Source organism: Corvus hawaiiensis, chromosome 9 (genome assembly GCF_020740725.1).
Source record: "Corvus hawaiiensis isolate bCorHaw1 chromosome 9, bCorHaw1.pri.cur, whole genome shotgun sequence".
In the NCBI taxonomy this organism is placed as follows: domain Eukaryota; kingdom Metazoa; phylum Chordata; class Aves; order Passeriformes; family Corvidae; genus Corvus; species Corvus hawaiiensis.
The window spans coordinates 8785889-8811343 of NC_063221.1; the positions used below are offsets into that span (position 1 = coordinate 8785889).

Here is a 25455-nt window from a genome sequence, read left to right on the forward strand (position 1 = left end):
ATGTAGTAATACCATTATAATTCCCTTGAAATTCTCAGTGGTACATATTTACCTGATATACCTTCAAATATATGGGAACATGGAGAATATTACTGTGTTAAGATCTGTCTCTTGGTTCCTTCTTTTCTCTTTCTTCCTATTTCTTTCAAATGCCAGAAGAATATCTGTCTGCCTGGTTTTGATCTCTCTTGAATTCATAGGAGAGAGCAGTTGTTTTTATTTACTCTTCAAGTTATCACTTTGCCTTAAAAAATATGAGTGAGAAGCCTTGCATAGTTTCAGCGAAACAGGTAGGAACCTGTGTAGTTTAAAACTTTCATTTTTGGGGGGCTCTGTTAAATGCACTGTGCCACAATCAGCATGTTATGAAAAATAGTGGAACAGATGAGTTTGTGCAAAACTGATGGATTTCCTGGGGCTATTTCCAGCTATCTTCCATCCTGAAGTAGTGGAGGGTTAGATCAGGTTCAGAGATGATTTTTTTTTTTTAAGCAGGTGAATATCTGATTATGGGCTCTGTGTGTGGGTTAGTAAGAACAAAATGATATTAAATGGAATTCTTGATGATTGAAGAAGAGTTTAACATAATTGGAATTATCAGATCATGGTAAAGCAACAATAATGGTTTTAATATGGTTGGAAACTAAAAGCAAGAGTTGGATTTTCAGTAAGAATGCAGAGCAGCACTGGGAATTACCACTTATGAATGGAGTGGTTTCTTGTGCCCCCTCTAGGATAAACAATATAAAATAAGATGGGTGCAGTGGATTGGATGGGTTGTATCTATATATCTGATGTAGTATGAGTAAAGGGACAAGGACAAAGTCTTGATCTCTGAATAATAGAGGGCAGGGACTGGTGCTGGGTAATTACCTCATTGTCAGTAATTTATGAGGGAGCTAAACTGCAATTGTTAGGTGCATCTGTATCTTGACATAAAAAAAAATCTACCATGTTGCTCTGGGAATTGCTACCTTGTTTATTTATATATTTTTTGTCTATTTGGTTTGAAAATCTTTGCTTTTTTCCCAAGGTGAATTTGCCATTAAATCTCAGAAGCACATTCTTTAATGCAGTAGAATTTTTTCCCTCTCATGCAAATGTGTGTGACCAATGAGCAAGCCCCCTTTTCATCTTCTCATAGGTGAATTAGGTGCCCTGCAGGGAGAGCAGCTTGTCTGAGCTCAGGGGCATTTAGGAATTGGTACTGGGAACTCCCCAGAAGTGGTGCTGAGAGTGGGGGTCTGTGCCTGTGCTCTCTTGCAAACTTAGTGTAAGGTTAGACCAGACCTGCCTCCACCTGGGGGTATTCCAGTGCCAAGTAGCAACAGCTATGCATGTTCTGCCTCTCACCCTCTCACCTGCTACTTCTAACTTGGTGCTCTTTCCCTCTTTAAACCTTGTTTTATTTGCAGTGTGTCCTGGTTATCTGTAAGAGATAGCAAAAATACAAATACTGGATTATTCCAGTGTCCATCTAGTCTGGTCTCAGGGGAACACCTCATTCCTCTGTTGTTACAGCTTTAGTGTATTTGTTCTGGGCTTTGGTCAGGGATGCTGCTGCCACCTGCTTTGGAAAAGGGGCTGATGCTGGGGGCCCAAAGGTTTGGCGGCCAGAGTTACGCAAGAATGCAGCAGGGAGAGGAGTGGCAAGTGGAAAGGAAGAACATTGTGTGGGGAGGTGCTCTTTTATTTTTAAACTCGCATAGCTCTGCACATGTGACAGATGGTTGTCACCAGCAGTGAGTTTTGGGAAAGGAACGCTAAAATATTCTGAAGTTTCACGGAAGGGTTGATAATTACCCAGTGCCTGTCAACTTTAAAATAGTTGTCAATACCCAAGTGTGTGATAAAAAGTTCGTATTAGAATAAAGGAAGAAAAGCAGGAAACATTCTCTGTCTTCTGGCAGAAATATTAATGAAATATGAGTGATTGTCTGACAAATGTGCACTGCTATCTTGTTTGGCAGCTGCAGTTATTACAGTAACAAAGGGATCAGCTCTGAATAGGAGGAATTGCTTTTTATTGTTCCCTTGACTAACTTGGGAGGCTTCTTCATCCAGTAATTGATCATACTATCACCAGTGCAGCTGGGACAAGGTCTTGGTAAGCAAAAGCCAACAGTATAGAGCAGCAAAAGAGAACCTTACTGTAACTAGGTAGCATTTTCTGCTTTAAAGAAAGAAATAGGAATTATTCTGAGAGTACACTTTAGCTCTTTTAAGACTGCTGCTGTCGGTGTAAATGGTTTCTCCTTTCATGCCACGCACAAGACCATGTGTACTGTAAGGAAAGAGGCTTTTAAGACAGGATGAAAAGAGAAACCTTCAGCACAGTACTGTGGCAGCAGTGGTTGCAATTGCTGCGTGTCGTTCTGGCAACACTACCAGATGGACCATTTTGTGAGATGATTGTGGTGCATGTTCATCCTTCCCATTCTGGCTGCTTTAAAAAGAGCTGCTGTATTCGTGATAGTAGTTACACTTGTACATGTCCATTGGCAATGGTTTGTAACCACTGGTCACATCACATTCCAATCCACGCAGCTGTTGGATGGTAGTTAATGATGTTAATGATCTGGTCCTTGCACTGACAAATAATATTTTTAATTAATCTGTTCCAGATCCATTTATTCACAAGTGGCTCCCACATGGACCAGATCCTCGGACATTTTTCTGTCACAGAAACAGATCTCATTAGACAGCCAGAGAACTACAAGCAGGTAATGCTTCTCCTGTAATTCTTGGATGCTCAGTATGCTTTACACAAACACTGTGAAGACTGCATTCCTTATAACATTTTTTAAACTTAGTTTCCAGCAGAAATAAGGGCTTATATATTGAATTTTCAGTTTCTTCACTTATTTGTATTCACCAAGTCTGGTTTGATAGAACATAAACCCAAAGGTATTAAGCTAAGTTTATAAAACCTGACAGACAAGGAGTGGGAAGAACCCTGTCTGAAAGTGCCACTGGAGAAAAGGCTTGTAGACTAAAACACTCTAGATAAGTTGGCTGACTTGCTGTTGTCTCCTGCCAGTAACCACATCTGGGCCAGTCAGGCACAATGTCTGCCTGTGGCCTTGCCCGAGCAAGACAGAACCTCTTAGGACAACATCATTTTTCCCAGTGTACTGTTTTACCCTGAAGTATAAATTCCTGCTCCTCTCAATTACTCAATTATCATAGGTAGTTCATTATTTGAAGTAGTTTAATTAACTTCTTTTAATACAGTATAACACATTTGTTTTAAAAAATCAGTTTCTAGAAGTTCATTTTGTGTGAAGCTGAAATGAGATGGAAATTTCAAGCTCACCCCTAGCAAAATCAATATTTGGCAAATTTCTCCAGTCTGTCCAGACCTGTTTGCTCAAAGAAGATACTCTTCCTGCTGCTTGCTTAAGAATGAAAGTGGGCATTGTAAATATTGCGCACAAAGAAATTCAGGAAAGTAGATTTGAAGGTGGGAGGAAAGTTTTATGTTCAAAGCCCCTAAAGTAAAGTGCATGTAAATCTTTCATTGCTGAGCATTTCTTGGATGAACGGGTCACATCCAGCCTCTTGGTAAGAGTCATCTTAGAACATTTTCTGGGAAAACTATTGTTTTTCTGGAGCAAATGGCTTTAAGTCAGCTTGAGATTTCTTTTTCACTTGTGCTTTGCAGTCCCCCTCCTGTGGTTTGCTCAACAGCTCAGAACACAGCAGCACATTGCTCTGAAGTCTGTAGTCTTCCAGATCTTAGCAAATGTCTGTAAAGGTCTGGCAGGCTGCTATTAGAAACTTCTAGGCTGTGCAGAAGGACTTTGCAACTACCTTTATCCCAAAGCCTTACCCTGAGTATGTCACTGATCTGTTACAATAAAGCTTAATGATACTCTTGGTATCTGGTTTTGATGACTTTGTTAATGAATCAGTCCAGGAGTTTTTTCTTGCATTCTGCTCCCTTTCCTGGATGCCTGCTCCAGGTGTTCTGTTCAGGGGAGGCTCAGGATAAAATGGAAGGAATTTTTCTGTATTGTAAGCATTGGGGTTCAGTAGAGTGCTGTAGTCAAGAAGGTTTAATGGGCAGCTGTGTTGTTTAGTTAAAATCAATGAAGTCTTCATTCCCCCTTTCCCAGGCTTAAACAGCAAATACATGAAACAAAACCAGGGTGATGACTGAGAGGCAGGGTGACAGAAGATGTTTTCTTTAAATAAAGTATGAATGGCCACAGTTTGTCTCCAGTTTCTGGGCTCTGACAGGTGCAATCCCAAACAGGCTTCAGCTTCAGCGCATGTGTGTTGGAAATTCCTTTCTTATGTCGCTTACTGCTTGCACTGATCCAAAATTGGAATTGTTTGTCAGTATAATCAGCTGTGAAATTCTTAACCTCTTAAAACTCTCAAACCTATTCAGGAAAGGAGTTCTAAGCTTCTCTCTTGTGCCTGATTCTAAAATAAACAGGAGAAATTGGCAGGAAATCATCACAACACTTGAATATACACATTTTTGAGAGCCTTCTAATTTTTAGGGTCACCATTTGAACATTCTTTGTAGATTTTGTCTCCCCTTACCCTTATTTCTCAAAAGTAGCTTCTGGAACTCATATGCTCAGTATGTAGGAAGAGCCTGATACAACAAGGTGATATGAACTTGAAAAGGCATTGTTGTTTTGAGTGTCACTTTTCCAGATGGATCTAATACTCAATATGCAAAGTGTAATAAAAAGCTTTGGAAAGTGTAATAAAAAGCCTCTAATTTTCGAATATCTTGCTAAGATTAAGTAAATCATGCATATTTGAATAGCTTGGTTTTCAAATATTGGTGCAGATGGCAGCACTCTGCCAAATGTTTTATCCAAAAACTGTGAAATTATTTTTTTCTTTTCAAGTAAACGAGACATTTCTCTTAATGTTACCTCCAGTAGGAACCTGCTGCATGGATCAATAAAAAGAGCAAGCATGTCAATATGCTTTACTGTAATGCCCCCCTCTTGGTGGATGGTGTTATGAATTCCTTCTCATCTTGGGCATCCTTCAAAGCATAGCAATGCAAAGTGGATCGAAGCGTCAGAAATTTGCTATCACAGAAGGGATTTGGGTTCTTCTTGTTTAAGCCTCGAGTTCATTTTCATTAAAAATACCCTGTGAGATAAGTTGCTCTACTTGCATCAAAACAAGAGATGTTTAGTCTGACAGGAAAAGTGTGATAGGATACAGATAGCTGTGAAGTCAAGCTTTACTTTATGAAATGTGAAAGTCACGCTGCTCCTTTTCTGTAGGAGATGCACATTAACTTATTTAAAATGTTCTTTCCTTGGATTTTTGACTATAAAACACTTCTAGTGCTTTTATGTACAGAGATTTTACTGGACATTATTATTCTTCTATCATCATAAATGTCTTTGTCAGATTCATAGGGCTGGAAGTTTTCCAAAGCTAATGGTTTTAATTATATTTTTCTCTAGTGAGGCATGATCAAAACTCCTACTTTCCCTGCGGTTTGGCTGTGGTTATATCTATGTGTGTGGCTGTGAGTTGCAGGTCACTGCTCTGTTTAGTTCCTATGCTGCCTGGGGGTGTCAGTGAAGGGGAGGTGGTGTTATTTCAGCTGGAGTTCAGTTTCCAGTGGAAGCACTGGAAGTGCCTCAGTCAGTGGGGATGGTTCTGGAGCTGCTTGCCTGAGGCTGTGCTAGAGCACACAAACTGGGGACAGCCACAGGGAGCTTTGGGGGGGGGTCATTGTGTCTTTTCTGGAAAATCTCTTGTACTTATCACTTAGTGTCCTAGAACACAGTCTAGAGCATCTTGAATATCTTGTGTTTTGATGCATTTTCCAAGCTGATGGGTACTGCTTGTTTTTAAATGGTTCCCCTTGCCAGGTGGGGTGAGATGGGGGGCTGCTGCTATTTGCCTGCCTGAAATATCTCCAGAGCAGGAATGGAATTCTGGTCTCTGGCACTGTAGCTGATATATCTGGGCAGCATACTTGGGAGAGCATGCAGATGATGTGGCTCAGGGTAAGCAACATTTGCCCCAAGCTTTCCAGGGCAGTAATCCTTTCCAAGCATGCGGCCTCATTCCTCTTGTCTATCAAGTCCGTTTATCTTAATTCTGCACAGCAGTGTTGCCAGGTCTGAAGTTTACCTTGGGCTCAAAAAAGTGTATGTTGCACTTGAGTCATTAAATTAACTTTCTCATCAAATTGTTACTGTACAGAGATCAGTGAACTTTAAATCAAAGCACCCAAGTCCTTCAGTTTCCTCTGTCTCTTCATATACTGTTTTGTACGTGGAATTCAATCGTAGTAGAGATTAAAAGTTGAAACTCAGGTCATTGGTGCAATGCTGGCAGTGCTGGAGTGATCATTGAAATTGTAATGAGTAAAGATGACACCTTTAAATGCCAGTAAATCAATTTACTGAGTGTGACAGCAAATAAATAATGCAGCTGTCTGCCAGATGGACATGCAATGAAATTTATAGAAGTTGGATGTGAATAGTTAATAATTTTGTTTCAGAAATTTATGAAGAATGTTTATGTTTGTTGATCATTAACATGTTTTAAAGGTGATTTATTTGGCTTAAGAAACTAAGGTTCTTTTGTAGCAAGTAAAAAAGAGCAAACAAATGGGCTGTCTGACTTTGCATACATAATATATGGTCAATTCTATGCCCATAAAAAATTGAACTGAGCTTTAGCTCTCCAAGCAGCAGGGATTGAGTAGGATGGGATAGGATGGTACAGGCATAGCACTGATCTGCTTTCTGGACTGTTGATATATCAGGGAAGGACACCAATGTAAAGAATCTGTATTGCTTCCTTCAGTCAGGTGGGGTCCATAATTTCTTACTGTGTCATTCAGGGGGTAACTGATCAAGATGTAAGGTAAGTTGATAGTGAACCCTAAATCTTGTGGCAGTTTCCTTTTAAAACATCTGTCCCAGATGGCTGTTACAGATGGGTGACACAACAGGTTTATTCTCTGTGAGTAATAGCCCATGGCTTGAATTCATGCAAAGCACTAAAGAGCTGCTGTTCTTTCCAGAACAAGTGCATTCTGATTGGAAGCATTAAGAGCTGATAGAATTGGAGTTTTCAGAAATGCTGAATGTGCATTTATCAGTTACTTTTCATGAAAGTTGAGTCTTCAGTTGGTGTCCTGGGCTTGTGCACTTGCATAAAGTGCCCCTGATCTGCTGAAGTTTTTATCTGCAAAGAGAAACCAGTGATTTCAGTGCATCCGAGGGACAGCACCATCTCCTGGAATGTGTGTGAGGGCAGAGCTGCAAAAGTGAGGTCTGTCAGCTAATACACGTTATTTGTCTGGCTGCTGAATAATTACTGTGCTATTGCATTATCTGCAGAAGTGGATCCCAGGTTGTTCACCCTTTTGGATGAAAATGGAATAACTATGGCAAGATAGTTCCAGTTGCTGTGTCCCAGGCTATATTTGGTGTCCTTGTGTTGGTTGTTTGGGACTTCCTGGAATGTTCCTGGTGGTGACAGGCGCTGCAGGCAGGTGCTAAATGAAAATAAATAGTTAAACCCCCCTGATAAGCTTGACACCGTGTCACATTATTGATTTGACACAGACCCGTGCTAGTATTTCTGTAATCAACCCTGTTGTGGTCTTGTATGGTGAGGTGAAGGATGTGTAACCTTATTTGAATTTCAAAGAGCCTGTTAGGGAGCCATCTGATATTTTATGATGTCCTTCCATCTGTTGTACAAGAAGCAGTTGAAGCAACACATTTCTTGGAGTGTAGATACCAATGGAAAAAAATTACATGCATCCTATAGTCTGTGATGCTGCTGGGTAGAAGATTTAAGCCAGGAAATGAAGGCTTGTACTGCATGTAAATTCCAGAAAAAAGATTTGGTATTTAGTGAAAAACTGACCTTGAGCTTCAAGGACAAACTGCCTTCATTGGTATAAATTGTCATAGATTCATGTCTGTGGTGCTCTGGCAACTAATTCTGTTTGATCTGGCCCTCAGGTTTTTATATGTTTATTGTTTCATTCCCTTGGTAAAAGCCATAGTTCTGTCATTTCTGTCATGGAACAGGATCAGTATTATGTGTTGTAACTGCTGTTCTAATTAAGGACAGCTTTGCCTATTTGTCATCGTGTTTTACTTTCCTGGAAGAAAAAAAGTACTTGAAATTTCTCAAGTGGATCCTGCATAAAAAATAATACAGCATAAGAGTAACTGCACTGGGGCTTGTGAGTGTTTGTGAAAACATGGGGTTTCCCTGTTTTGGTTTTCTTTTTGTGCCTGTACTGTCCAAAATCCTTCCTTGGCCAGTCCTGATGTCACCGAAATCTTCATGGAGTTTCATTTTACCAGGCATTGTGCCAGGGTCTGTGTGAGCTCTTCACAGAAAGAACCAGTTTTCGAGGTGGAGAGAGATCTTGTCGCTGCAAATGAGATTGTAAAGGTGGAGAACAATCTTCCCCAAAGGAGCATGAAGGTCTGTGACAGTTCTTGGAGCAGTAGCACAGAAGAGACGGCCAAGCCCTGGAGAATCTAAACACAATGAGATTTTAATCTTACTCTATACACTGCCAGAATTAACTTAGTTTGAATCAGTAGTGGCTCCTGACCGTTTACCAGAGCTGCTTCCAGGGCTTCAGATGACCAGAATCTTTGGATTTTGGCATTGTTAAATTTTCAGAACAACAACTAAACTGATAGGTTCTGTAGCAAGAACGTCTTTTTTTTTATTTTCTTGTACAACTTTTTACAGGTACAGGTTTTGCTAGTCCAATGCATCAAAATTTTTACCTGTTTTTAAGCAAATTTGTTTTTCCTTGATGATTGGTGATGGCTGCATGTTGAATAAGTTCTTTAATGATGAAATTAAATTAGGTTCTAGAGCTGCTGACCTTTAATAAATTTCAAGGTTCACCAAAGAACTGTATGTTAGGCCTATGGACACACATGTTTTGAAAAGGTCAATTATGACAAGTTTTTTGAATTTGCATAATTATGCTCGCCACAGTACTTGGAATAAAAATAGCAAATGCTTTGCCCTTTTAAAGTATTTTCCTCTCTTCCTGTCTTTAACTTGATTTTACTGAACTATTCCAATATTCATTGCAGAACACAGGGAATGTGGACTGTGTTAGGAGCTGCAGACTGGGAGCTGAAGCAGGACTCTGGAAGGGGATGGGATGGATAGTGAAGAACCTTTTTGCTCTGGCTCTTGTTCAATGAAGTCAGGAGCTGGGAGAGACCCATGGAAAAGGAGCCTGAATGAGGGCATTGTGGAAGCAAGGTAGCTCTGATGTGAAAGAATTCGTATTGTACACGTGAAAAGAAACAGACTGAGGCACAAGGGGCTGAATGTAGACAGGAAGGTCAAGGCTGGCTCAGGATCTCAGTGACAACTACCCGAACCATCCCTGCAAGTTGTTGAGCTATGCTGGGTAGATGTATCCATGAAGTGCTTTACAGTAACATTTAAATTTCCTGAAAATCATGTCTTGGAAGTCTCAGTTAAGGCATCCAAAAGCAATGGAAGCATTTTACTTACACCTCCTTGTTTTCATTTCCCATTTGCTGCACGACAGCAATGCTATTATCTCGTCTCACATGGGTCATTAGGGAAGATAACTTGTTTATCTTCAAGATAAAAATTCTGCCTTTAGAATGGGTTTTGAATGATGTGTGACAAATAAGGCTATGGCTTCCCTCTGAAGAACAAACAGAATAATGCGCCATTTGAAAGGAAAAGGAATAGCATGTGGAGTGAGCACCAGCCAGTCTGTGCCCTTGGTGAGACAGATGATGAAGGGAAACATTTTGGTTGCATAATTCTAGACCTTATACATGTGGGAGGGTCAAACTAGTGTTGTTCAGGCAGCTTGAATTCTGGCACTTTTTAACTTTGAATGCTACAGTTTCCAACTTTAGCATTTTTCCTGCTGGGTTGTGCATTAGAGGTGTAAAGCACGCTTACTGCCATGTGCTCTGAACAGCACTGCCAGTGAAAGGCAATGCTTTTTTCCCCCCGTTCAATGACTTAATGTTTTGTGTTGCTCTTCCAACCACAGTTACTTTAGACATTTTACATGCATGGTAGTCAGGTTGGTGAGAAATAACATGGGAGCTGGCATTAATATTGCAGAGGAGAGCAGATCTGATGATGTATTGCATTATATATGGGGCTCCAGCACCTAAATACAGGAGGCCTGGAGGCTCACACAAGAAAGCTTGAGGGAGCTGAATGATCCAGAGTACTCAAATTGTGATGATGGTTGTTGAAAGGAGGAGTGGAGGTTGTAAGGATGGGTTTAACCTGCAGGCTAAAATGAAATATACCCTTGGTGCTGCTTTATGATGAGCAGGGTCAGGACTGTTTTGGCAACCCTCTCCTGAGCTGACTTTCTGACCCTGTGGGAGACTCCTGGGCTGCTGCTTTCTCCTTGGTGCCTGGCATTGCTAAGCTGAATTACAGAGCAAAAACTGGCTTTAAACCTCTGTGGGTTGTGTTGGTTGAAAGGTTTATTCTTTCTCTCTAGCTGTCTCTAGTTTGGTGTTTTGCTGGTGTAATGTCAGGAGCAGAGTGGTGCTGTGGTGCTGGGCACGGCAAAATTGCTGTGCTGGGATAGGTAGAGTTTCAGAGCCTCCAGGGAGGACAAACTCTGTTGGAAATCCACATTTACATGTGTGTGAGGATGCTCAACACAATCCATTTAAGTGTTGTGGTCTTCTTAGTGGGACTGCCTTGATCACCTTTAAAATTCAGAATACTTATTACTCATTTCTTTTCTGTGAGAAGGCTCTGTTGGTTTGAAGCTTGATATGTTGAAGATTGTTAGAATTGGAAAAAGCTCTGGTGTATTTTGTTCCTTTTGGCTGATGCTTACTGGAACAGCAGTGAGTACTGTCTTACAAAAGGGTGGTTTGGTGGTTGTTATATATTTCCTGTAGACTAGGAGAGTGGCTACTGAGAAAACAATTTAAAACAGAAATCCAAAAAACTCTGGGCAATTCAGATATAATTTTTCTTCCTCACATTTCTTCACAAGGCAAGAATAAGTGCTAAGAAAGCAAAGGAGCTGTCAGTGACAGTATGTGCTGCCCACCCTGTGCTACATGGCAGGAACAAAGAATGTTTTTCCTGCCTTTTTTAATGATTCACTTTACAGCAGGAGAGGGTAGGCTGCCATGTCATCTTCCTTCCGAAATGCTGTAGGCAAATGGTTTTCAGTTCATTTCCTGACATTTATCACATAAAACATAGCTTGCTGTAGGAGTTATTAAAACCTCTTGACAACAGTGGATCGAGGTACTCATTTGCAAAAATGAGGCAGAACAGATTCAACCCTTGTCATCCGTGTAAAATCAGGAGGTCGAATGGCTTCAAAGCTGCTTTTAGACACTGTCTGCTTGTAGCCAAGTTCCTGATCCTTCTTAAGAAGGTGCAAATCTTTGGCCTGCTGTGCACTGTGGAAGCAAGAGGAGTCAAATTGTGTGAGATAATGTGTAGTGGGAGTTTCTAAAGCAGATTCAAGTCAATTTTAGAAGGGAAGGCTGAAAAAAGTTTTATATAAGTGACTTGCCTTTGAATGCTCTGTGTGGTCTCCTCTTGGGGCAGGCAGTGGACCAGCTGTTTTGGGTGAGGAACTCCTCTCCTAACTTCCCTGTTGATCCCTTTTGTGCTGCTGCTGGAGGTTTTACTCACCCTCCAGAAGCAGTGGGGCTTGGCTTCCAGATCCTGTCTGGAAGATGGACAAGCACCATCCAGAGCCACGAAGTAGGTGGAGGTCAGAGTGGAAGTTCAGGCTTGATGACAGGAGAAAGGATACCTATGGGAGAGTAAATTTAGGGAGGTTGGAGAGGCTAGGAATGTATGAATGACACTTCCTCATGCTGTAGAAAGAAACCTCTACAGGAGCTAACCTGCTTTAAATCTCAAAAGGTGAATGTGATCAAAAGAATCCTCCTTCCCTGCAACTGGCTGTGGCATCAGATGGTTTCTGCTCCTCTGATGCCTGCTGTTCCCAGTTGGTTCAGTTCCACCTGCTCTGGGATAGGCACTTTCCATCTCTGCAGTCCCCTCGGATCCTGCTGCTGGTTCTCTTTCAAAGCAGTATGGAGTATCCCATCCCAGGAGGAGGCAAAGACATGCAATTAAAGAGCTTGGAGAAAGGCAGGTAGGCACAGAGAATGTGCCTGTGTTTGTGTATCACTCGAGGAAAATCCTGACATCCTTATAGCCAAGTTGGTTAGAGGTGGGCTGGACAAGTGAGCGCTGGTGCAAGTGGAAAATTGTTTGGGCCACTGAGCTCAAACTGGCTGTTAGCTGGAATGCTGTGAGGGCAAAGGGAGGGATCCTGCCCCTCTGCCCAGTGCTCGTGAGCCTGAGTGCTTGGTGTCCTTGTCTCAGCACAAGGACAGTGGCACACCAGCAGCAAATCCAGTACGGCCACTGAGGTGGTCAGAGCTGGAGCATGGATGAAGCCCTTCGCAGAGGTGCACTGGGACAGGAGAAGGGGCAGCAGGCACAAGTTGGAACACAAGAAATTCTGGCCAGGTAAAACAGGAAAAAATTGCCATGAATTGATCAGACTCTGGAACCAGATCCTGGAGCAGGGGTGACTGCTGCGTTGTTGATGTTCAGGACTTGCTGGGCAGAGTCCTGAGCACCTTGCTTAGAGCAGGAGACTGGATTAGAGACCTCCAGAGGTTCCTTCCCACCAATGTGGTTCAGCAGTGTTAGCAGGAGACCAGCTCCTTCATCTCACAGGCACTAGCTTGTCACCAGCCATGAATCATTTAGTTGTTGAACTTTCTACCCAATTTCACTTTCCCAGTGCCCCTTCTTGGGAAAGACGCTCTGTTTTGTTTTATTACTCCAGACAGGTTTAGTGCTAAAATATTTCTTTAGATATTTTTTTAAGCAAGGTGGCCTCTGGCTGCAGTTAGTGTCCAGTTGGAGGGAGCTGGCAGCATTATATAGCAACACTAAAGCAAATCATTCTACCTCATAGCATTATTACCTTGATCTGAAAATTTCCCCAGGCTGCAATTTGTCACTAATATTGCTTTCAGCTAAACTTATCCATACAAAAAAAAAAGGAGTTAATAGAGCTGCAGTTCTGTAGTTGCCATCACCATTTTTTTGGGGATGAGTTATTGCTTAGTACATTTTACTGACCAAGCTTATAGAGTTCTTGGACCTTGAAAAATGATGCAGTGGTTTATCATGGACTCCATAAATTGTTGGACTATGTAGCAGCAATATGTTAGACTCCTACACCCTAAGAAAGGAAGGTGTCTCTGACACACAGTCTATACATACTGCACTGATATGAACGCTTGGTTGTGATTGCCAGCAGCAGAACCGATGGAATGATACTGAGCATCACTGCTGCTTTTGTGCTTTTGCTTGTTTCATGCCATACTTAACATAATTTGAATGCTGTGACAGTGACGATGACAGTGATATACTATAATATAATTCCACCTGAGACAATGCAGCTGGAATTAATAAGCTGGAGAGACAAGGCTGAGGTATTTTATCATCAGTCGGTGTTTGATTTTTTTTTTTTTTTTTTCTTTGGTGGAAGGGCCAGCAAACCCAGTGTGGGGAGCAAGCTGTCCAGCTCAGGTGATGCTTTGGGTCAACACAGGGAGGACAGGCAGGCACTGCGGCTCACACAGTGCTACAGCAAAGGTTGTACCAGCATCATATTTGATGCCTGTAAGCTGAAGATGGAATTGCCACTTAGCAGCTGAGGCTGGTGTGGTGAGAGGTGTGTCTTGTATCCACATCAAAATCCCCTGGTCATGCTATGCTGCCTCTTAACATTCTGTTGGAAGAGACCTCAGAGTGAGAGTGGCTTACTTGCTGATAGTTTTTGGTGATGGAGTCAGAAAGGGTCTTGCTGGTGCAGCCTAGTGGATCTTAACTGGGGTGTTGGATTGTTCCCTGAAGGAACAAATAAAATATCAGGAAAAAAATTGGGGTGAGGACCTTAAAGACTCCTGACTCATCTCTTGAATTGTGCCTTGAAGCTAACAGTAGCCGCTAGATAGTGCAGAGCTGCTTGTGGAGTACTCACTGTTGTTGTTTTCATGCCAAAGAGAAATGAGTTACCAACTTCTGACAGAAAAGGGACCCCAGGCTTCTCACTCTTCTCTTACAGTACAGCTATTGATGAAGGCTGATCCTGAAGTGCCCCAGAACTATGATCATTTTGTGATCCCTAACTGGGACCTTGTGTTGTCCTGCATCCACCTCGGAATCAAAAATACACTTAACCCATCCAGAAAGTCAAGCAAGGCAGGACCACTGTGTTCTCCAGCCTCATTGCTGATTAAAGAAGCAGACTGCAGTTAAATCCATATATTACAATGGCTTTGGCCACAACTGAACTGTTACTGGAAAGCTGAACTGAACTGTTTTTCTGGATGTGAGACTGCAGCTCACATTGTGAGGAGACTGGTAGAGCTGTTTTTACAGCCTTGTAAAATTAAACTTTGTGTGCAATTGGCCCATAATGTTAACTCAGCTCTACTGGCAGGTATTTTTGTTTTTTTAAATAGCCAAGGAAATAGAGTTCTAAAATCAGCTGTTACTCATGGTTTGAGAGAGATTTTGGATTTGTGATTCTTTTTAAATGTTTGTCGCTTAATTTAAAGAAGTGTGAAAGAGACTAGCAAGAGAAATTAATTGACATGAGAAACTATAGCAGACTTTAAATTAGTAGTTTCTCTAGTCAGTAACATTTTAAAATGTGTGAAAATACCTGCATGCACAAATAGTCTATGATGGCTTGTCAAAGAGCTAGGCTGGGAGAAACTGTAACTCATATCAAGCTGCAAGCTTAGACTAATCCGCATATTGAATAAATTTTTAAATTAATTGTTTAACAAAGATGAACATCTGTGATAATTCTGTGTGCTGTTGGGTGTCTGATGGCAGAAACCATTTGTCTTTGTTTCTTTTTCTGTCTTTGGGCAAGACCTCAATTTTATTTAACATTTATATTTGTTGGTGCTTAGAGGTTGGGTTTCTGTTGCTGTGGGTGCTGTACAAGCCAGTCCTCATCATGATACCCATCTCAAGGTGTCCTGGGAGTGCAGGTGCAGCTGTGCAGCTCTGTCCTGTCTCCCTTGAGGCACAGCTGGGGAAGTCTGGATGTCGCTGCTCATCCAGTCCTGGGGTAAGGCCCACCTGGTCCTTACAGGTGTGCAGGCAAAGAACGTGGCAGAGAGCTGGCAGGTGCTTGTGGAAGGTCAGGACACCCATGGAACAGGTGCATGGAAAACAAGGCAGGTACACACACAGGGATGCTCCTCCTATAACCAGCACTTCTTGGTGTAGTTACACCCTGTGTGGAAGTGCACGGAACCCAGGATATTGGAGCTGTTCAGAAGCGTGGCATCAATTCTGAATTCAGAACAGTTAAACAAGTTAGAAACTGCTTGTTCTTGTTGATTTCTATGTGTGTTTCTGTGGCCTGTTAAAAATACAGGGAAATGGGTGAGTGTATGGGGGGGAGGAAAGGAAAGAAATGAGTATGGATAATGCTTTGTTCTGTGTACAGAAAGTCTGAATAAAAGCAGAAGAATAATGGTCTTTTTTTGACATCAGCTGCATGGGGGTTTTGGTTGGCAGTACAATAATAACAGCTGTCAGGCAGTACTGTGATACAATTTGATGCTTTTCTTTGAAATCCTCTCGCTGAGATTTCTCTAAAGTAAATTGTGAGTTTTGGTATCTACTGGATGTGCTTTAACTGAGCTAAAAGTATTTGGTACTGCCTGAAAATTTGGCATTTCAGGTATGCCAGGTTGGGCACCCAAAATCATCGGTACATTTAGGGTAAGAAAATCATTCTTACATGTATTGATCCTGGCTGCTGAAGTATAAAACTTCAGTCTTCTTTTTCCTGGTATTTTTGCCATGTTTTAATACATGCCGTTTCCATAGGGAAAATGCCAAGCAGTCCATTCATTGACCCGTTCCTCTGCAAATGAATGCCATTAATGCATCCCACTTCATTGCCTACCAATGTGAAAGCTGTAATACAATTTTTATCTGCCAAATGCCTCATTCTGTTTGTTTTAAATTTAATTTTCTTTCAGTTGCATTTTAAACAGCTGTTTTCTGAATCCCTCCACAAATAGCAATTATGTTTTATAATGATGATCTTTGTCATTTAAGTTTTTAACTAGTGGTTTGATTTCCTGCTCTCAGCAGTGTGAAACCGAGATAGCTCAGTTGAATTTTGAGCTGTGGTGGCATAAAACTGGCGTTGGTGGGTGGAAAAGTTACATATTTTGATTTAGGTGTTGGAGATCTTGCACATATCAAAGCATCTGGAATTATACTCCTGCACCCAAAGCTGCTGTGTTTTGTATTTTATGTATTGTGTCTTCTGCAAAAGATTCAAGTCCCGCTTGCCCTTGTAGCACAAAACCACCCCCCAAAATTACAACTCCAAAAGAGGTGGTGCTCATCAGACACAGAAATACTATTTTCTGGAGCCAGAGGTCTTTTCCTATCCCTGCTGGGATGTTGGTCAAGGTCCCTATGGGATCCATAGCTGGTGCTGGAAGAAATTCTCATCCACTTCTTTTCTCCAAGAGCCTTTCAGATCCACTGCCTCGTGATGGTTGGGCTGCAATGCTTCTCCTGCTGTGTCTTGGGTCTCATGATACTTCACAGGCAGACAAATTAGGGACAGTCTTTATTTGCCTTGTGGCTAGAGGCTGCTTATTGTTCTGAAGGTTTTTGCTCTTCAGCTGCTTGTATTTCACACTACTCCAGCGTGACTTTCTAGTTTTCAGGCCTGTTTATTTTTGCTTTAGCCTCCAAGGGATGTGTGGCAATGTCTTAAACCAGCTTTGCTTCTGGAAGAATCACAATGTGGAACTGAAACTTGGAGCACTGAGTGTGTCCACCTACACTGTTTGTTTGTCCCAGCCTGAGATGGTTGTGATACTGAGATTTTCTCTGGGGTTTTTTGGTGAAGGGGGTCTCAAAACTTAGCCCTGCCAAAGGCAATTTGGGCAGTGTGTGCCATTTTAAACCAAATGCCATCCACCTAGCGGCCTGCCTGCTGAGAGACTCTCATTTGTCAAGGTTTGCATGTTTTTTCAGTTAAGGGAGTTTTCTATTGGTAGAGGAGAAGATGTGTTGAATTTTTTTTTTTTCATTTGATGCTCAGTTAGGTCTCTAAAGCCTTAGTCCCAGTTATGATTTACTTCTGTTAGTGTAAATTGTGTCACTTTCATGATTGTTTACCTCTTTTCTTTGCATTTTTTTTAGAATGAACTTCTCCACTTAGCTTCTCTCCTGTGGCTGTGAGATATTCAGAACTAGAATTCAAATTACCCAAGTGCACAGTGAATAAAGCAATTTCCTATTAAACAAATATAATCATTGAATAGTCTTGATAGTTTCCCCATATAAGCTTTCCTACTAAGCCAACCCTGTCTCAAGCCTTGAGTAATTCTCCAGAGATGTTGGCATCTGGAGTGAGGTTTGCAGGGCTCAGGAGTCCAATGCAAGTTTACTGTGTACAGACGTATGTGAATGGTGATGAATTAGCAGGGTTTTGTCTCTGAGCCAAGAAACAGAATTTATTGCTGAAAGACCATTTTTTGTCTGTCTAACAATAAAATGATTTTCTGAACATTTAGGCAGAGCAATTTTTGATTAAAAATAGTTTCGTCAGTGCTGTGGTAGTTGAATTATGAGCTGTGGGCATCAGAGATTAAATACTTATTGTGGGGAGCTCTCTGGAACTGAGCCCGTGAAAAGGGAGCATTATGCTGCAAATTTATTAAATATTGATTTCCGTAACAGTCTACAGGCACTAATGATTTTTGTAATATGGTGGTAAATAATGTGAAAGAGATTAATATCTCTACAGAAAAAGTAATTACAAATATGTTTAAACAACATATGAGTTATACTTGTGGATCCTGAGGAAGATTCAACTTTGGCCTCTTGCTGAGCATCACAGAATGGGTAGGGTTGGAAAGGGCCGCTGGAGGCCAGCCGGTCTGACCTCCCTGCTCAAGGAGGGTCCCTTGGAGCACGTTACTCAGGGCTGTGTCCAGATGGCTTTTGAATATCTCTAGAGAAGTATCCAAAACCACCTTGTCATCTCAGACTTTGCAGCTGAAGCTCCCACAGTTTCCTGAGGCCTGTGATCTGGGTTGGATGCTGGATATTTGGCTTTGGAGGTCACAACCACGTGCCGGAGGAAGCAAGGCATGCTCTTTACAGAGCTAGAATTCTTCTGCATCACACTGAGGTTTCCTGGCAGCCTGCTCTGGGGCAGCTCAGTTAGGCACAGTTTACCCTCTATAGCAAAGCTGTTGATTGCACCAGGGGTGGTTTCTTTACAATGGCTTAAAGAAGTTGTTACTGCAAAGTGTTTGCTCTCAGCAGTCATTATGGAATTGCCTTGCCACAGAGATTAGCAGTTTGAATTTGTCATTACTTTTTCAGTCAGTGTAAATATTTTAGAGCAATAACTTCCTCCAGAAGAATGAAGGAAATGGATTTTGTTGTCTTAATTTTGTGTAGAGCGAAACACAATTTTCAGGCATTATCCTTAAGCATCACTTAGATACCCACGTGAGGCACATTTTTGACTTCCTGCTTCACTTTCTTAATGAAAAAATATTGATGCTCTTCTACAGACTTCAGTCTTTAAATTTCATTAGGAGGCATGACAGTATCGGGTTCTTAGTTCATTGAAAATGGGCAGGTAGCTTTAGTTACAGCTCAGGAATTTGTTTTACATTTTGAGCGGTTCATGTAGCAGCAGAAGTGGAACTGCTCATGGCATATGTGAACTCTTGTTGGTGGTAAATGAACAAGTAAAGGTACTGTGGAGGGGGGGAAATGCAGAGGTACAATTTGGGCTTTGGTTTCTGAAATACCAGCTCTGGTATGACTGTGATGTGTGACCTAAGAAAATGTACACCTCAAAGTCACAAAAAGCAGAGTTTGTTAAAGAACACGAAGTGCTTGTGAGAAGCTTGTGCAGAGGATGAGGCTGGGGGAAGGAAGCTGCCTAACAGAAATGTTCATTCCCAAGTGCAGGCATGTCTGAGTGAAAACCTGTCACCCCTGGGTCATGTGGAGGCTGTCCTTGTGACCAAATTCAAGGCACATGGACATACAATCCATTGTCCCTTCCCAACCTTGAACATTTATTTGTTTTTATGATTTTTGCTAGGGTGTCTCAAGGATATTTGTAGTACATTATTTTTTATTGTGTTCTGCTTTATTCTCTGTGCTGCAATAACATCAAAGCCTTGCAAGGCCCATACAGAGGATGGCAGAGGATATTGGCATTCAGGAGCAGTGCCTAAAGTCCCTCAGGGTAGAAACTCAAATGTTGGCTATTGCAGGCTTGCCTGAGGCTGCCACGGTGTATTCCAGCTATGCTGGAAACTGTCCTCCTAGGATGGCTGTAGTCATCCCTTTACTGATTTATGGCTGAAGCAATCTAGCACACAGTTGCTGGCCTGATATTTCTGAGGGTGTTGATACCTTAGTGAAAGGTGAGGATGCTGTAAGTAGGTGAGTCAGATGAATGCTTTCACACAAGCTGTTCAAGTTTTGTGTAACTAATGAAGCAGTTAAAAAAAAGGCAACAAAAGCCCCTAAATACAAAAGATCCCAAAGGGTTTGAGATTAGGAGACTGCTCAGGAAGCTTTGATTCTTGTTAAAGTCAGTTAACTCCAGCAGATCCTTCAGAGGTTTGGTGAAGTTTCAGAACCATACCCTTTCAGTTGTGCTGTGAAACCAAGTGGCATATGGCGCTTCTAACATTCTAGTGAAAATAAAGATGATGACTGTGTTTTTATTAAGATCATTCTTTTTTTGAAGGCTCAGAATGAAAAACTCCCCATTCCAACTTTCAGCCCTCTCTAGCTGTAATAAGACATGTTCATACTGCATTCACATGCAGCTCGTGACCACATTACAAAGCTACTTTAAAGTCAAGTAACTTCGCTGTTCCCTGAATATTTAATCAACTTTTTGGCTGGGTTTTATTGCAAGCTTCAGATTCCATAATGTAAGCCATTTGTGCTGTAGATGTACCTATGAAAAAGAAAAAAAGGAGAAAAGAAAAAAGGAGACAGAACCCCATTCTTCCACCTTTTATATCCCAGCTGAGCTTGAAACTAGCAGAGTCATTAAGCGTAATGCCAAGTGTCTGGTGTGTGAGCAAATGTGTAATAATTGTATTTTGGATCCAGCCGTGTTTTAGAGCAAACTGCTTATAATTTCCAGCAGTTACTCTTGCAAAGTGGTTTCCTTTCTTTGGTTCCTTTATCTTCCAGTAATACCTGCATAATAAAATTGCAAAGTCAACTCAGACTTTGCAGTTACTTAAATTATGTTATGTACTAAGTAACTAAAGCAAACAAAGCTAGCAGAAGATAGTTAGTTGTCTGTATTAGATTGATGCCTTTTCCTGGTCTTAAAATCAAGAATCAAACACAGTTAGAAGGGAAAAAGGGATTTTACCTTGGTATTTATTTTGAGAAACCTTAGGTGCACCACATCCAGGTGGAATGCGCCGAAATGCACCCCGCAATGCACACACCTGATAGATCTGGTCTAACATTATAGGTCTTACTAATTAGCATACCTATCAAAGATTCCCCAATGAGAGGCTTGAATGAGCCTCCCCCTCCCCGAGGAACCTTCCCCTGGATGGTTCTATCTTAGTTTATAGAATGTGTTCTGGAGAGGACCTTGGGGTCTGGGGCACACTGATCCCTAACTATGAAGCTTCTAATAGTCTCCTAGCTTGACAAATAAGTCTAAGAATGTAGGCTAAAAAACCTACCAATACAGAAGTTATAAAAAGGTATAAAAGGGGTATAAAAGAAAAGGCAAAAAATCATCACGGCATCAAGATGGATTTAGCTGGTACTGGTCTGGTCCTTTCCATGCTCCTCAAGGCACTACACTCTTTGTGGTCATCTTAAGAAGTTGCCTTTGGTGTCAGATTGGTGTTAAAATTGTTCATTTCAAATATATGGTCAGAACAAAAATTGTTAAAGCTGGTGAGCTCTGATTTATAGTAAATTTGTTCGTGTTATCATTCTTTACAAGAACTTTTTTTTTTCTGATATATAAATATTTAGTCTTGGAATGTCTCCTTCATCGCATATGTGTGTACATATATGTGTATCATGTATATATTTGTGAAAAAATTATAATTTGCGTGGCTATAATGCAACATCTCTCCTTTGAGTGCTCTCAGGCAAAGGGAGGGATACCTCATGCAGCAGATCAGACAGTTTATAAAATACGTAACATTTTAGAGTGAGTTCTTCCATGCTGTTTCAGAGTGAAGGGATAGATGCGGAAAAATACTTTTGGAGAAACAGCTTATTTTGGTAATCAAAAAGCATAGAAGACTTGAAGCTGGTCATTCACCTAAGCACGTCTCTTTGATACCTCCAAACAATATGGAAACTCACATTTATGTGTAGAAAAGCTGAAGAAGTTGGTACATTTGGCGTGAGGGATATCAATCAGTGATGCTGGAAGAAGTGTTTCACTTCATGTTTCCCCATCTGCTTTTACAATGTTCTTGTAAAGTCACCCAGAGTTGTCCCATGTACCACTCACACTGTTTTTGTACTTCAGGCCCAGTACACATTTCATGTAGTTCTGAAGTGACCAACATTACCTGATTTCCTTTCCTTTGTCTCCTTTCCTGTAGCTATTACATCTCCTGGAGTCTGAAACCATGCAGCTGGAAGCCTTTTTGGAGTGGAAGCAACTGGAACCAGTTTACTGGCAGTGGATGGTAATGAATCAAACTGATTTTGAAGGGTGCAGCTTTCTTGACTTCAGCATAGCTGACTACTTCCAAAGGCTCTTTAGTCCCACAAAATTAAATGTTGCAACCAGCTGTTCAACAGCACTTGAGAAAAAGGGAAAAAGAAGTCTTGGTAAAGTAAGGAAATTTTTCATAGTTCTTTTTCATTCCTGTTTTCTTCAGTAGGACTCACCCAGCAGAGTTGAGAAATTGCAGGGCAGAATGGCAGAATTTCATATAGTTAACACAAATTAAAAGGTCTGATCTTCATCTTTTTAATAGTTTTTAAACATAGCAGTCGCACACTTTGGTAAAATTAAATGGCTTTTCAGAAGAGGGACTCTAAGCTTTATTGCAGTCTTGAGAACAACTAAATTTGCAGGCAGCTGATATTGAAAACAACTTCATTTTTTCCCAGCCAAATAGTGTGTTGACATTGCTGATTTCCCCTTGAACTGTGTTGAATGAACATAAGAAAATCAATAACCCTTTCTTCTGCGCATCTTAGGATTTCTCAAGTGAGTGCAAACGATGCCATCCATCTCACTTCTCTCTACGACTTTTGCCCACTCAGTGTTGCTGAAATAATTCTTTAGCACACCACATTAGCTGTATGAGCTTACAAAATTTTGAGAATTGGTGAGCTGACTGCTAATTACCCATATGCCGCCTTCTACACTAAAAGCAAGGCAGAGAGCAGTGTGGAATTACCTCACCTGTCTTGAAGGGTACTTCCAATTTTCATTAGTTATCTAATGGGTTTTGCTTTACATGTTTACCATCTTAGGGTTTTTTGGAAAGCATCAAATTAGCACAGGCCTGGCTCCCGATAGATAAAATACAACTGCAAGTATTTCTGTGTATCCACAAAAACATTTGCCTTTGACATGTTGAAGAGTGTGGAGAGTGTTAGCCTGCTTTCTGGAGCTAAGTCCTAAATAAATACTTGACCAACACATCTTTTTAAACTATTCAATGTGCTGGATGGTGAATTTGCCTTTTGTGTCACTGCTGATGGTGGTTGTTCCTGGATGCAGTAGGATGAGAATGAGATACAGTATGGGAATGAGATGTGCTTTGAAAAGACTGTAGTTTTCTTTCTACCAAACTTGTGTTTTGTGTTGCTGACCTGAGGGATAGGATGGTTCTTGCATAGCTGCTGCCAGTTCTTCTGATGGTGGTGGGCAGGAACACAACAGAGCATGACATCACTGCAGGAGCTGGAATGACTGCAGTAATCACAGAATATCCTGAATTGGAAGGGATCCACAAGGATCGTTGAGTCCAACTCCTGGCCCGCACAAGATAACCCAAAAATCCCACCATGTGCCTGAGAACATTGTCCAAATGTTAATGTTACTTTACAATTCTGTCATTTAATGAATTTCAAAATAAGGCATAAACAGAAGAACCCCCAACCTCCCAAAAAACCACACGCCTTTGCTTTATATCCATGCAGTTTGTTATCCTGTCAATGTCCCTACCATGTCTGCATTCTCATGGGCTGGGCCATGGGTCAGCAGGAGCTGCTGCCCTTAGTGCTGCTTTGTGCCAATTCCCAGTACCAACGCTTGCCTAGAAAGGAGGTTTTGCAGGGTGCCTTATGCCATTTGTAGCTGTCTTCTGAAGCTTTTTCTTGCATGAGCCTAAGAATCTCTTGCTGTGAATTAAGCTAGAGTTTTTAACCTACCTTCTGAGAAAAGAGAGAAAGAAGGGAAAAAATAAAAATTCCTATGCTCTTTATAGCAGTCTTTTATATAAGTGAAGGCTGTTAGCATGTCACTGCCTTCCCAGTCCCTGTTTCTAGGCTAAGCAAAAGTTTTGATGTCTTTATGTGTCCTTGTAGGCCATTCATTCCAGCTTTTGATGTTTGTTGCTGCTCTCATCTGGGACTTTCCCTCCCATTTGTCTGTGTTTAACTTCAAGTGCCTCACCTGTATGTCAGCATTACAGTCAGCACTCTTCTGTCACGGAGACTTGTGTTTATACTTTGTGACATGGTGCTTGACTTTAACAGTGTGACATCGGTGACTTCTGGCTCTCTGACGTCTCATCCAGCAATGTTGCTGCTGTGCCAGTAATTATCCACTTGGTTTTTCCTTGCTCGTGTATAGACCACGCTGCTCAACTGCTGAATTTCCTGCCAGTGTTCTTAAATTACTTCTTCAATTGCTAAAGATAATTTTGAATGCAAATTATGTCCTTAAAAGAGATTATGACCTCTCCTATTGAATGTCTTCTTGATAACAGTATGGAAATAAATATTTAATACTCTGTGAGTGAGGCCTGGGTCCTTTAGTTATGCTGTGCTACTCTGGCTTGAAAATTGTGTTTCTGCACAATCTGTGCACCAGACTGTATAGATGGACTCTGAATGTTTTGTTTAAATGCTTCTGGTTTTTTTTTTTTCCTTGAGCATTTGAAATGGCAGTTGCTATCTCAGAAGGCAATTGCACAATTAATTATCAAACCAGCTAGATGGTCATGGTCAAGCAGAGCTGCCAGTTCCTGATCAGCCTGGAGCAGGGATCTCTGGATGTTCCTCAACTTGTGGAGTTTTCCAGGGGCACCTGTGGGTGTTAGAGCAGGTGGGGCTCTCCCAAACAGTGTGAGCATGTACCTCCGTCCTGGTCATCACTTTGTTACAAAAAGCCATAGAAGTGCATCCAACCTCAGAATTTGAGAGGAAGGGCATACCTAGAGCTGCTGCAGTGCTGATCACCTCCATCTCATGAGTGTTACTTTATACTTTAGTGCAGTGGAGAGTAGCTGACTGTGCAGTGCTTTCCAAAATTAACTAGGTTAGCAACATAAGTTTTCTGTTAACTTGGAAATATGTTCTAGTGAACTGAGGAGGTTCTCTCTTAAAATAACTCTGAAATTGTGGAGCAACCGTATATTGAGATGGCAGCAGTGAACTCCTAGCTATGAATTACCAGGAGGATGGGGGGAGCCATTTTAGCTCCTGCTGAAAAGTAACTTTTATTGTTTTTTGTTTAGGAAACTGTGTTGGATAATATGGCTGAAGAGGGAAATATATGGGAGGCCCAGGACGCTCATGGAGAGAAAAGAAGGCTGCCAGAGGTGACCTCCTGCTGCCCCTGGGCTGACAAGCTGACTGGGCAAATGGACAGATTATCCAGAGATCTAATGGCTCTCCAAGACCAACTGCACCAGCTCGTAACTCAGCGAAAGGCTGCGTGGTGGGAGAAGGTAAGGCTCTGGGTGGTGTTCATGTCCACTGGAGATTTTTAGGATCCTGCATTTTTCATCTCACTCTCTATGGCCCATCCTAGGACAGCCTCCCTATTGCTGTTCTGTGTCAACCTTGCTGCAGTCACGGTGTCAGATCTGCAGTTCCTCATCTGTTTATGCCCACAGCACGGCAAGTGCTCTTTCAAACACAAAGTAGGCATCTGTCCCGGAGAGGCAGCGCGCTGAAACAAAACAAGTGTTCTTTTGGAAGGGAAGGCTTCAAAAGATAGGCAGTGCAGAGGAGAGGAGAAAAGAGAAAGAGAAGGAAATCATGGCAGCCCCAGAGGGGATGGATGCAGCAGGCTGAAAGCAGCAGTAATGGTTATAGTGAGAAAATAAAGAAAAGTATTTACAGGGAAAGAGGCCTGAGCTTGTCATCTTTCATTGAATT

At 41.5% G+C, this 25455-nt stretch overlaps 1 protein-coding gene across 1 annotated transcript in view; it reads left to right on the plus strand.

Moving 5' to 3' along the window:
* TEDC1 (tubulin epsilon and delta complex 1) overlaps positions 1-25455 on the plus strand; it is a 67794-nt gene that overhangs the window by 21928 nt on the left and 20411 nt on the right. The window contains exons 5-7 of the mRNA XM_048312928.1: positions 2625-2723; positions 21711-21797; positions 24810-25022. Of these exons, the coding sequence (XP_048168885.1) occupies positions 2625-2723; positions 21711-21797; positions 24810-25022 (399 nt within the window). The remainder of the gene's footprint in view (positions 1-2624; positions 2724-21710; positions 21798-24809; positions 25023-25455) is intronic.